Consider the following 12,896-nt stretch of genomic DNA (forward strand, 5'->3'; position numbering starts at 1 on the left):
AGTCCTCCCTCTTCACAGCCCAGAGACTCTCCACACAGCATGTAAACTCCCCGAGGATAAAGTCTTAATCTCAGCAGAATTTCTCTCATCCCTAGAAGGCAGTTGAAAGGAGGGAGAGCGGGGCAGGAAATGACAGGCAATCAGTTGTGAGGAATCAAACCTCAGAAGTGTTCTGTGTACCGTATTTAGATTGGGTGGAGAGACGGAGGGGAGGAGGGTATATATTCCTGGCTGTCGGTCAAAAAAATAAAAAAAGCTCCTGAAGTCTGAGCCCCCGTCGGCCAGGTAACCCAAAACCTGGAGTGGGGAGTCAGCGTGGGATATGGGGAAAGGAACAATGTGGCTCTTTGTGCAAGCCGGGCAGAGAAAACAAACCGTTTCCCCTGGAAAGAGATCATGTTCAGGCTCCATCTGAGAAGACCACACAAGGCTGATCAGAGCCCTGTCTGCTGCGTGGAGCGGGAGGAGGAGGAGGAGCGCATCTGGGCAGCCACACTTACTCATACACACACACACACACACACACACACAAATATATACACACACTTTAGGGCCATTGTCAGACGGAAGAGGTTCAGAGATGCTCCACATCACGCACTTGCTGAGCACAACACGCTGGCCAGTAATACTCTTTGGTCCAAGACAAGATGTGTGACTGTGCTGTGTTCTTCCCCCACTTTGGCTTGTGATAATATGGCCATCTGGACTGCTTCCTGGGTTGGCATCCTGCTGGGCTGCAAGCAGAGCGACACTCTGGTGGGCTGACAGGCTGAGGAACAGGCTGGAGGGTGTTAGCGCTGGTGTTGTCCACAAGAGGGCGTGGCACTGAATCTGGCACCACGGTACAGTGTTAAACAGGGAGTCTGTTCATTAGATGGAGAAGGGATGGGAGGGGGGATGAGAAAAAAGAGAGGGAGAGGGAGGGAGAGAGAGGTGGTGTTGAGGCATTATAGATTCTGGACTGATTCTGTGTAATTTCCATTTCTGCCATATCTTATATCAACCCCTCCTGCTCTGGACAGCCCCTTCCTTAATCTGCCCGTTCCCCATAAACACTGCGAGAATGAGGCTTTTAGACATGTCAACACTCAGATAACTGTCGCACGGGGCACAATCAAACCAAGAACATCTGGCCTTTTTCTCTCTCACACACACTAACACAGGCTTTCATTCAAACACGCATATTAAACGTAAACAGACACACATATACACACACACACACACACACACACACACACTCACACGTAAGGGCCAAACCAGGGTTCTGTGCTCCCTCTGTCCCACTGCGTTTTAGTTTCAAACGCTCAGCGAATACCCATGTGGTGGGATCAGATTACACGGGGCTATAAAATATCCCAAATAAAGGCAAGGAAAACTGAGACGAAAAAACGGGCTATTTCCTGAGGTGAAATCCAGCAGTTGGCCGCTGATTCTGTCAGAGTGGGAGATTTTTTTAAAGACTTTTAGCAGCAGAGACAATAGAACAGGACAGCAATGTTCACCTCAGAGCAGGGAAGTGGCAAGCTAAATTCACGTACGGCAGCCGGCTCCCATTACACACAACGCAGGGCCATAAATCCGCCTGCACGACACAGGCAACACGCTGTGATTTCATATGTATCGGTTACCAAGGGGACGCATGAAACCACAACAAATGACAAAGAGTAGAGCCGAACCTCATTTAGGGAAAGGGAATCGTTTAATGCTTTGGCACATAACTTTTGGGGTATAAGATAACGGTTTATATGGTGGTCTTTCTATCATCAGCCATCATTTTCAAACGCTTATTAATGTGACCTATGGCCTTTGCATGCTTGAAGTGAAAATTGGAGAGAAAAACAGAGCAGTGGAAATCTAAATCTTCTCTGCAGTATCAGTAGATTAATCTCAGGACATACAGTAAAATGGTAACATGACCTCATTATGGTGAGTGGGTGAAAATAATGGGTGGTGTTACAGCCATTTGGACTACCAATTAGGCAAGTGAAATCAAGAGGACTTTTGATTGGTCAAGAGTAAGGCGGCTTTTCTGCTCTGGCCTAACAACAACATCTGGTTGGCAGGAGACAGCAGTGGTGAGTGAAGAGAAGGAAAAGGGAGGAAAGGGGAGAGGAGAGGAGAGTGCTAAACTCATACATGGGAGTGAGACGAGGCGAAGCCAGAATAGCGTGTCATTATGACATGTGTAACCGGATCGCTCCGGTTCTGCCCCTGTGTTTTCTAATGAAGCCCCAGAGCTCTATCACCGAGGGCTGGCTCTTATATTCACAGCGCCTTGTAGTCTGCCTGACGATCACCTCTGTCTCCACAGCAACCTCAGAAAGACATCTGCACTCCCTCACAGTTCATACTGTAGGAGGCAAGAGTTTCTGTTTGGGGGCACACTCATTCAACCATGCTTGATCTCTGTCTCTGTCATTTTGTCTGGGCATCAATCAAGCCTTATGGTTGGACAGACAGTCCCCTAACCCCTTAAGTCTAAGTTTTGAGCCTTTTTTTAACAGCCATGTGTCCCACCACATTGTACTTGTGCAAAGCCTGAACCCACTGCCTTCTCAATAAGTGCAATTTGCTCAACATAAGAGCTTCAGCCAAATGACTAAAAGATAAAAATGGCAGTGCCTCTTTCTGTCTCCCTCTCTCTCTTACTCCCTGTTTCGGTCTCACAGACATGCAAACACTCGCGTGTCCTTGCAAAACTGAGCCTATGAAACAGGCTGCCATGCAAACAAAGCATTGTGACTGTCAGGCCGCGGTGAGGTGATCTCCTTTCAAAGTGACTCTCACTGTCTGTGCCCTCCACCTCCTTCCCCTGCTGTAACCCTAGAACCCTGAGTAGTGCCAGGTTACTGGGATTCTCTCTCTTTGGCGCCATGTTGTTTAGTGACCACGCGCATACTGTGTGACCTGTGATTGAGCGTGTCCTGTGCATGTGTGAATGTGTGTATGTGTGCAGTTATCAAACCCTGGGCAAATGACATTTACAAACTGTTGGTTTTAACATGCATGGAGTACCACATGGGTGGGGTGCCACACAAGACAATCCAGTGAGAACAAGAAAGTCTAGGCAAACACAATGAAGCATTTGATCGTCAATATTGTCTGTCTGCGGTTTACCTGTTTATGAAATTGCCCCGATGTTGACATCACCCATATGATGCTCCTGGCATTCTAAAACCAGTGATTTTATTTATTTATTTATTTTTTTTTTTTTTAGGTGTGTTTGCTGCAGCTGTATGAGTTAACAGTTCCCATATCTAAGTATGAGAACATACTTAGTTAAGTATAGAAATAACATCCCTCCCCTGCCACTCCTTGTAACAGAGTCTCTCACCTCAATCCTCTACTTATTCTGATCACGAATACGTAGGCATCGCCTCTTCAGAGCCGGCTCCATATCTCCTGCACAAGGCATATTAGGGGGGGTCCGCAGGCTACCCTTGTCCCTGAGTTTGGGCAAGAGCAGCGTGGTGGTGGTCCCCCCTGTCTTTGGTGCTGTTGGCAGGGCATAGGCATGGTCCTCATCAGGAACATGGGGGTCCTCTCCCACCTCCCCAACAACAGCTAAGGCCTCCTCTGTTTGGCTGACTGTGCCCTCAGCCCGCACTGGGCCAACCACAGAGCACTTGTTCTCTTTGATGGCCTCCAGCTCGCTAAGTGCAGGGTCAGGGGGTGGCACTGTTCTCTGGGGTAGGGAGGAATTTGGACTAGGAGGGGCGGAGGATTGCGATGTCCCATTAGGACTGTGGTCTTGGGATATCATGGCAGAGGATGTGGCATCATATGGAGAGCTGCTTCCCCTGGGGCTGGGAGGGGTGTGTGAAGGTGGGGTGTTTGAGTCCTGATGGTGGTAGACAGTGTCATGTAAAGGGGATTGTGGTAGAGGAGGGGTGGGTCTGATAATATCATGGACACCCAGTCTGGTACCCTGCCCAGTTCCTGACTCCCCAAGCCCCGATAAGTCGACCACTCCATTGGAGCTGGGCTCCAGCTTCACTTGGGTTCTTTGAAGAACCCTCTGGATGACCTGCCTTTCTGGCTGCTGCTGCTGCTGCTGCTGCTGTGGTGTCACCTTATAGTCTGTCAGCCTCTCTGACCCTGGGGCTGAGGAGGGGGATTCGTTGTACCGCGCACTGGGGGAAGATTCTCCACTGTGGGGTGTGGATGTTGGGGAGGGGAATGGCCTTTCCAATTTAACCCAGTCTGTGTCTTTTGTGTTGGGGTCAGTGGGTGAGGGGAGACCCTGAGTCGAGGCTCTGCCCATTTTGTTGGCTACCAGTCTGCTGTCCCCTGCAGAGATCCCTGGTGAGGGCGGTCTGGTGGACCTGGATCTACTCCTATCTGCCCCCTCTGGCACAGGCTGGATAACTCCACTGTGGCTTGGGGCTTCAAGGGTTGTCTTAGAGGGGATTGGAATGGGAACAGGGATGGGTATGGGGACAGGAAGTGGAACAATGATGGGATAAGGCACCAGGACAGTAGGCTGGGGCAGGAGAGGGCTAAATGATGGAATACCAAAGTTCATTATAGGAGGCATTGGGACGGGACCTCTAGACATCATATTGAGTGGAGGGGAGTGCAACCCAGGGAAGTAGGCCCCTGGGAAAGGATGCACCAGTCCTGGTGGGTTCATGGAGGAGGCTGTGGGGGGCTGCAGGTGGGGAGAGTGGGGAGGCCGGTGGATAGGGCTGGAAGGGGGGCCTGGGTGTCTTGGTGGGTTGGCAAGGGGGCTTTTCAGGCCTTGGGCATGAAGAGGAGGTCTGATAAAGGGCATGGGTATTTGAGGCACAGGCTGGTGTTCCAGAGGGGGACGGGGAGGGGGAGGAAGTGGAGTAGGGTGGGGTGTCACCTCCACAGCAGGGGGAGCTGGAGGAGGCTGGATGGGTCTCTCCAGGGTCCTCAGCCCTGAGACAGGGACCTTGGAGGAAGAGGAAGATGCCTCTGAAGGGGAAATAGAGGTTGATGCTGCTGAACCATGGATGGGGGTCGGCCCTTTGGGGGAAAGATTTCTATGACGGGTTTCCCCTGCATTACTGTTGCTGTTCCAAGACTCAGGAGTGAGTAGCTTCTGCCCTCCTGCACTGCTGTCCGCCCTCCCTTCCTGGCTGTTTCTGCCTGGGCTGGAGCTGGTGCTGGTGAGAGCTGCACGGGCCTCTCGGTAGAAAACATCCATCTTGTATTGATTCAGACATTTAGTACTGCAGAACTGGAGCCTCTCCTCACCAGATCCAAAGTCCAGGTACTCTTTAGTGTGGCGGACATGCTTGCACCAATCACATACCTGTGGCACGGGGGAGAGAGACTGTGGAGGGTCACTGAAAAGGTCAATCTGACCTGATAACATAAAAACCTGATAACATAAAGACCACACAACAGGAGATATGTTATATGCAAGACTCATTCACCTGAACCTTATGATGTAAGGAGAATACAAGGTCAGTAAGAGTAAGGCTATTTTTGTATTGAAATTTCACAACACATTTATAATAATATACTACATTTGAATAGAAAAGACACATTGATAATGTGCTCTTACTCGGACATTGCTGTTTATCTTCAAAACATGTCTCGGGGATTCTTCAGTATGGGGGTGCTGAGGGGATCTCTCACCATGGAGGTCTTCATCTCTAGCCTGATGCAGGGAAAAAAAATGTTTGACCATGACATAAACCACAATGCAGCAGTTAGCCAGACTTGGATTCACCCTGCTCTTGATGAATTTATTCTCCAATTCATGATGACGTAGCAGCAGTTGCTTTAAATCAAAATGCTATATTGGAATTATTCTGTGGTCATCAAACCAAAACTGAGCTTCTTGCATAACCACACCAAAAATAGCCTCCAATGATTTGCCTTGTCATGGAGGTTAGAAGCAGCATGAACTTCATGGAACCACAGATTTGAGGTCACTGAGAGAACAGGGAAATCACTATGTTGTGAAATGGAGACGGCTCTACAACTGCACAGGGAGATAATGTAGATGATGAATTGTCATATTGTTAATGGCCTTGCCAGTATTAATATAGGAAATTCCTCTTGATTCATGTAAGCTGATCTGCTGTGGATTTGAGTGCTCCCCCTTCTCTGTGACCCATTGAGTCGTGTTGAGTTACGAAACATGAGGCAGCTGCAGGTAAGGTATGCGCTGAAAGTGGACACCTCGCCCCAGGCCCCCTGCCCTTCCTCTCAGACAAGCAGGGACAAGCCAACGGCAACGCTTTCCTCCCCACCTCCGAAAAACTAGAGGGTTTGTTGCACGCAGACTCTGTTCGCCCCTCCTTTTTGTCTCTGTTGTCGTGTGAATAAACCAACCGCAGTATAAACAACAGCGAGGGTGAAAGGCGATACCTCTGCCTGTCACCTCGCACCTTTAAAGAAGGGGTATTCATTTCGTAATGGAAGGTGAAAAATAGTGGTAATGTGCATCAGAGCAATTCTCCATAGCTGCTGCTTTCCCTGTCCTCCAGACCAAAGCCACTTAATGGATGGCTCCTCCTCCATTAACGCGTAACTGATACTAAATGTCCTCCACAAACTTTGACCTCCCCTCCACCATTCCTATACTAACCCCTTCACTATAAACTAGAATGTGTGTTCCCAAAGATCGCCCCCTTTTTAAATTCCTGTAAATTAATCCATCTGATATGACCTCACAAGATCAGGGGTATCTGTTTCTGAGGGCCTGTTTACCTGCCAGAAATCACTTCACGCCTGTGTCTCCTGTGTATGAACAGTGAACACCTGGCACCCCTTTGTATATGTGCGTGTGTACAAGTGTGTGTGTGTGTGCATCCACATACATGCTTGCATGTTGCTTATGTGAGTGTGTTGTCTGTTGAAGAAAGTATCTGTCTTCCTTACCTACATGGGACTGACCATGAATTAGAAACTGATTTCTGTGCCTGGGTCATAGTGATCATATCTAAGATGAAATAGGTCAGAGCTGTGTTTTGATTACTGGTTCAATTGGCTAGATGACAGGAGAAGCCAAGTGCTGTCAGCATCATTGAAGTATCTATATAAATTAACAACAAAGACTGCCCCACAAAGGCTATTGATGCAAGTGTGCTGTCTGACAAAATTCTTAGATGTCAGCATAGTAGCAAAATAAAGAGTGAGCAAAGCAACCACATCCATTTATGTTAGAGTACTAATAGCCATGATTTATGGGAGTTATCAGCACAGTTGAATGCCTATGATGAATCAGACTGTCACACACATTGCATGTATTCATAGTACTCTCGTGATGTCACATGTATTTCCTACCACGATAGTGCTCACTGGCTGCGGATGCCCTTTGATTATAATCACATGGCAATTTATTACAATCACCTGTTATTTTCCTGTCAGGATGGTCGTGTGGTGATGGAACCTAACACTATGTATAGAAGTGTATGTAAAGACGTATGTAAAGACGTTTTCCTCTTTACTACTGACCTTATTACGTTTGAAGTAGGCCCGTCTGCAGGCGGCGAAGCACTTCTCGCTGCAGAAGCTCTTGGGCTCTGAACCCATGCATAGAGAGTAGCGCTTCACGCCCTCTTTTTGACACCAGACACACACTATCTGCACATTCTGTACATCCTCCACTGCAGGGGGAAAAGAAGAGGAGAGGTATTACTGCTCTGTCATCATGCAGCAGTTAAATTCGGAATGGGCGTGTGGCTGTGGGAGATCCTATAAGGATGGACGTGACACTGGTGTTGATAATAGAGGAATTTCAAGCGATAGGGCATTCCCCTTGGCGGCCACATTGGAGGTCAGCTCTCGGTCAATATCTGCTGACTGTGTTCCTAAATGTAAAACTCCTCCATCTCAACAGAATTCAACAAACATGGTTGATTTCTGTATTTTATCAGCAGAAACCTCTCATTTTTCCCCTGATACATCTAACTGAATCTGTTTTTAGATGTCACCTTGTTAACAGCCTGATTTGCTGTTGTAGAGACATCTGATCTGAAGAGCAGAAATGTACCGAGACATATGCAGCATTAGTTGTAGCTGCTATATTTGTAAACATTAGTGCTGGTTTTCTACATTTGCCTGCTGACTAAACAAGCAAAATAATAATAATAATAATAATAATAAAAAACATTATGTTTAGGTATACTGAACTGACTCTCCTCACGTTGCTGCAGCTCAGTGTGCTGTGGAGTACAATTAGGGCTAAAACAGTTTACTCTGTCAACATAACTTAAACTTGGAAACAAATTTACCTTATCCATTTTTTGAATATTTTTTTCTACCCTATTGGGATATAATTAACCATTTTAGCACCATCATGTTTCCACTGGACCCTCATAATGGTGCCAACTCTAGCTGCCGGGAGATTTGCAAACTTCAAATTATATTTATATTGAGATGTCCTTTTTCGTATATTTAAGGTAATAATTTGATGCTTTATATGGAGGGGAATATTTGCTAATGATTTATGGTGGACTGTTTGACGCAACAGACTGTCAAGTTTACTAAGCGGATTGACATGTTTTCTGTGACTCCTGATTGGATCACTGCTGAATGACAATTGCACACAGGTGTTTTTGAATTGTATGTGTGCTGCCTTGACAGCTTCAACCTACACCCTGAAGAAGGCAACACCCGAGACATACTGGCGAAAAAATAGTCCAATAAATGGTTTAAAGTCAAAAAAGAGAAGTGTGCGGTTCTCCTATGGTCTCCCATGGTCAGATTTGTGACACAGCTCTAAAGCCTGCATAACCAACCTGCATAACTTCCATGACTGCTGAAGTGCCCTTGAGCAATGTGCTGAACCCCTAACTGCTCCCTCTACAACAGCTAATCCTGCATCCTGGCCTGCATTCATGTAGGAAATGGTGTGCATGTGTGTATCTTGGAGAACCACACTACAAGCCAAATTCACATTACATTGTATGAAATGGGCAAAAAAAAAAGATTGTGTTGATTGTGTGTTTTGTATTTCATGTTGACGGTGTAATCACACAGTCCTCTACCTGCAGATGGCTTTATAAGGGGGACAATGACCGGGGCACTCTTGTGCTCCTTGGGGCTGGTCAGGGATGAGTTTGTGGAGGAAGAGGAGGGTGAAGAAGAAGGGACACTGGAGGACTCTCTCTCTCCACTCTTCATGGCCAGAACTGAGTGGCTGACTTTGCTGTCCAGGCTCTTGGGTTTTGGCAACGAGTTTTCTGGAAGACATAAGCATACCATAATGACAATGGCTTGTTTTTTTTTTCTTGGAACATGATGCCATAAATCCACAGTGCATGATACCACAATAACTTTTGTATCTGTAACAATGCTCTACAAAGATTTTTTTTTGGTGCAAGCGTGTTGTAAGGCCATAGATGTATCATAATTTATGAAATGCGAGAAGACTAAGCTAAGCTGCAGCTACAAGAGACTTTCTCAAGCAAATCTGTGCAGTGACTCAATGTCTGTCTGTACTGAACCTGCAGAACCTGTCTCATAGTTTCCTGTGTTAAAGATGACTCTCTTCTAACACTGTGCTGTACTGTATGCAGACTCCTGCCCTCACCTTTTAGCACAGACACATGCTGACGTCTTTCTCTGTAGTTCCTGATTTCGCTGGCCTCCGAATCTCTGAGCTCCACCTTGTCATAGCCGTACCAGCCCAGGAGCTCGTTCATAGTGCTCTCTGCAAAAGTCTGCATGAGGAAAAGAGGAGAAGAAATGACTGATTAACATTCTATGTAAGGGGATAGGGTAACTGAGCCACAGCCTGCCTGCAAATGGGAAACTGTGACCTTATATCTTCGGGTTGTTAGTGGAACTTTTTATCCTATGTTTAAACATAATCAGACCTTCCTACTCCGAATCAATGCATGGGATTCTTGCTTAGCCCCAGCCCTGTCTGAGAAATGAATACGAGCACAGTGGAGTACAGTATGACGCTTTTTCCATGATGTATTCAAGTTGTTTACTCTTGCTAAATCTGAGACGGAAAGGTTTAAAACCTAACACCAGTGTGAAATCTATGAATCATCCTTTGTTTATCTCTTTTAATTGGAAAAAAGAGGGAGAAAAGAAAACTGTTCTCCACAGATGGGATGTGTGGTCCTTTTTTTTTTTATTACGACCAGATGAAAAAAAAAAAAAAACACAAAGGTCTCTCTCTTTATCCACCCACCTCTCTCTGTGGCTTTGGGAGAACCGGATTGGAGGAGAAACCCGATCCGGAACGGGCAGAAATCAGAGCGGGACACCCTACACCACGGCGAGGTCCCACGGTTCTCGGAAATGCCCCGCTCCTCTCCTCTCCCCTCTTCTCTCTCCAATGTCCAGCACTCTCTCTCTCTCTCTCTCTCCCCCTCTTCTCTCTCTCTCTCTTTCTCCAGCCTTCTCTGTCCCTCCCCTCGCCTGTCTCTCTCTCGCTCTCTCTCTTTCTGCCTCCCCTCTGCCCCCCCTCCACTCTCCCACCCCACCATCCTCCCCTCCACCCCAGCACCTTCCAGCCCTGACACCCGACACAGCGCCTCCTCTCAGGTTTCACCCTTTTCCAGCACAGCCAGTCTGCTGTGGTGGTGTTGTAGTGCTGTAGTACTGACTGCACATTCTTTCCCCTGCTTTCCTCACTCCGACCTCTGCTCTGCACTATAGGGCCTCAAAGAAATGGATCTCTCTCTTGCTTGCTCACTTTCTGCTGTGTGTGTAATGTGTGTGTGTGTGTGTGAGTGCAAGCAGTGGTATCATATCCACCTAATATGCCTGACGATGATTAAAGCAGAGTATCTTGTTTCTGGTGTTGTGCTCCGGTCTGACGTGGAGGGAGTGGGTCCGAATGTGGTGTTGAAACAGATTCATTACTGAGACAACAACACTGGGCCGGACCTCAGCTGTGCTAGAAAGAAATCACACTGTTTGCCTGCCTGTCTGTCTTTCTCTTACTGCCTCGCTCGCTCTCCTTCATAATTTGACACTTTGCCGGCTTTTAAGGGCCACATCCACATCTTTCAAGGATCCTTGTTTGGTGGATTCTTGTGCATTCCACATCAGCGTACTGTTCCACCGAGGGACTAGATTGATGATTGCATCTGTGTAACCTTCCTGTATGTTACAGCACATGCAGCTCAGTGTCATTTTGACTTGCTATTTTCTCATTAGCAAAAGACAGATGATTTTTTTTTAACCCTCCCCCTCCATTTCCCACAATGTTGTTTTTGTTTCTTTTTGGCAGTTCAGACAAACATCTGCTTTGTGAGAGTGACAAGCCATATCCCAAACCACAGAGAGAGTTGCAGCCAAAGGCAACAAACCGGGGCCGACCCCGAGATTCAGCCCAGGCATTCTTACATCAAGCGGGGATAGCGTTTCACATGTTTTGATTAAAATTAGTTAAGTTGTAACGCTACACCTCCCCTGGATATCAAACGCTACACTCCAAACCACTTACACAAAAAGAGCACATTTCCTCTCTCACGCAGGCCAGAATCTCCCCAAAACGGCTTGTCCTTTTGGATTTCGCAGTTCTTACTTGAAGGAGCCTTGGATATCCTTTACCACCACACTCAAAGGTCTCAAATAGCAAATGTCCAAACCCAAACAAAGCAGACAATCCATGTATTTGTTTCCATGCAGTAATATGTCCATGTTGGTAGGAAAAAACACACGTGTTAGTTGAATTAACTTATTATTAGCTGTGCAGCATCTGTCCTTTTGTCCAAAGAGCAGTGGAGGATTGATTCTTAGTGAAAGGATGTGTCACTCATAAACAGTCACAATAATGTTTCTGCAGTGGTAAAGTTATAATTTTGTTGTGATTTTTGTATTCTGTCCTAAGGGAATGCTATACTTTTTTTCCCTTGGAGGAGTGAGGAAGGCTATTTAAAGCGTATAAATGCCCTCTCTCTTGTGGAAGGTGTGATGGTAAGCCTATGTGGTACAGCAAGTGTGCGCACTGCAGGAGCGGGGAAGAAGTGACGCACATCTGGATCTCCGCTGGACATTACAGTGTGCGTGTCCGGCCACAGCTGGCCTGACATGGCGTCACTAAAAGGCAAAGGCTGGCCTGCTATTCACTGCTAATATCTTAAATTAAAACACGTCGCGTCTGCGGGCGCGATTCTTCCAGTTTAGATTACACTGAAATAAAAAAGTTTATTCACTTTGGGTTATTGGATGACAAGCAGAGCGGATTCAGTCCGGAAAGCCCCGCATCCCCTCGTATAGAAATGGAGGCTGTTGTGACGTTTAAATTACTTGAATTCAAAAAATACAAAGAATGGGTTGATTGAAAACAAACGCAATATGTGCCTGATCTTTCCCAGCAGAGATTCGTGCGCAGTTGCCTCGCTGAACACACGCCGCTGTGTGCGTAAAGAAGTTATAGCTCGGTCATTAACACATCTCAAAGGATAGACACAGAGAAAACAAACAAACTATAAACAGCAGTCACAGTCAGACACACACACTCTCTCTCTCACCTTCATCTCCTGGTTGATCTCCCTCTTAACGGGGTGCGCGGGTTTCCTGCTGCGTTTGTTTTCCGGAGGTCTCCCTTTCTCCATCTCTGGCATAGTCCTGGTCTGGCTGAATCCGACCCGGGTCAGTGTCTGGAGGCACCTGGAGGGTTTTAGTCGCGGAGCGGAGAGCGAAGGCTGTCACTCCCGGTGACAGCGGCTGTCATTCCCGGACGTCTGAGTCCCTCATCTGGGGCTTCACACCATTCAAGTCCACTGAACATGCGTGCGCTCCGGGCTGGAGGCTCCGCCGCTGAACAATCCCCCCCTCTCTCAGCAGAGTCAAGTCAGACCCAACGCGAAGGCTCGGGCTTCCGTTCACTGGCTTCAAAATATAATCCTTACTGCCGCTTTTTTTCTAACAAAGTTCAACACCCAAGTTTAAAATCGAGAGTACAGTGTATTTAAGGAGCTGTCATGCAGGGGCTCTGCTGGTGG

The 12,896-nt window shown here is 47.1% G+C and overlaps 1 protein-coding gene across 2 annotated transcripts; it reads right to left on the reverse strand.

The window, feature by feature from the left end:
• Positions 1-790: 790 nt before the first annotated feature.
• On the reverse strand, positions 791-12,679 carry LOC115356684 (sine oculis-binding protein homolog). 2 transcript variants are annotated; one of them, XM_030047927.1, is made up of 7 exons: positions 12,423-12,679; positions 9,518-9,647; positions 8,973-9,167; positions 7,438-7,589; positions 5,537-5,632; positions 3,335-5,281; positions 791-863 (listed from the first exon to the last, which is right to left on the reverse strand). In XM_030047927.1, the coding sequence occupies exons 1-6, from the start codon at positions 12,513-12,515 to the stop codon at positions 3,344-3,346; spliced, it is 2,604 nt and encodes an 867-aa protein (XP_029903787.1). In that variant the 5' UTR covers positions 12,516-12,679; the 3' UTR covers positions 791-863; positions 3,335-3,343. The 2 variants fall into 2 exon arrangements, with proteins under 2 accessions (XP_029903787.1, XP_029903786.1); XM_030047926.1 differs by having other exon boundaries at positions 3,335-5,302.
• Between the last annotated feature and the right edge of the window lie 217 nt (positions 12,680-12,896).

This window comes from Myripristis murdjan, chromosome 24 (assembly GCF_902150065.1).
Source record: "Myripristis murdjan chromosome 24, fMyrMur1.1, whole genome shotgun sequence".
Lineage (NCBI taxonomy): Eukaryota > Metazoa > Chordata > Actinopteri > Holocentriformes > Holocentridae > Myripristis > Myripristis murdjan.

Excerpts from the sequence above, each read along its gene's own strand:
- LOC115356684 (XM_030047926.1), bottom strand. The coding sequence starts at position 12,515 with ATGCCAGAGATGGAGAAAGGGAGACCTCCGGAAAACAAACGCAGCAGG. Across the intron at positions 9,648-12,422 it reads AGATCAACCAGGAGATGAAG|ACTTTTGCAGAGAGCACTAT; the intron begins GTGAGAGAGAGA and ends TTCCTCATGCAG. Across the intron at positions 7,590-8,972 it reads CCTTATAAAGCCATCTGCAG|TGGAGGATGTACAGAATGTG; the intron begins GTAGAGGACTGT and ends TTCCCCCTGCAG.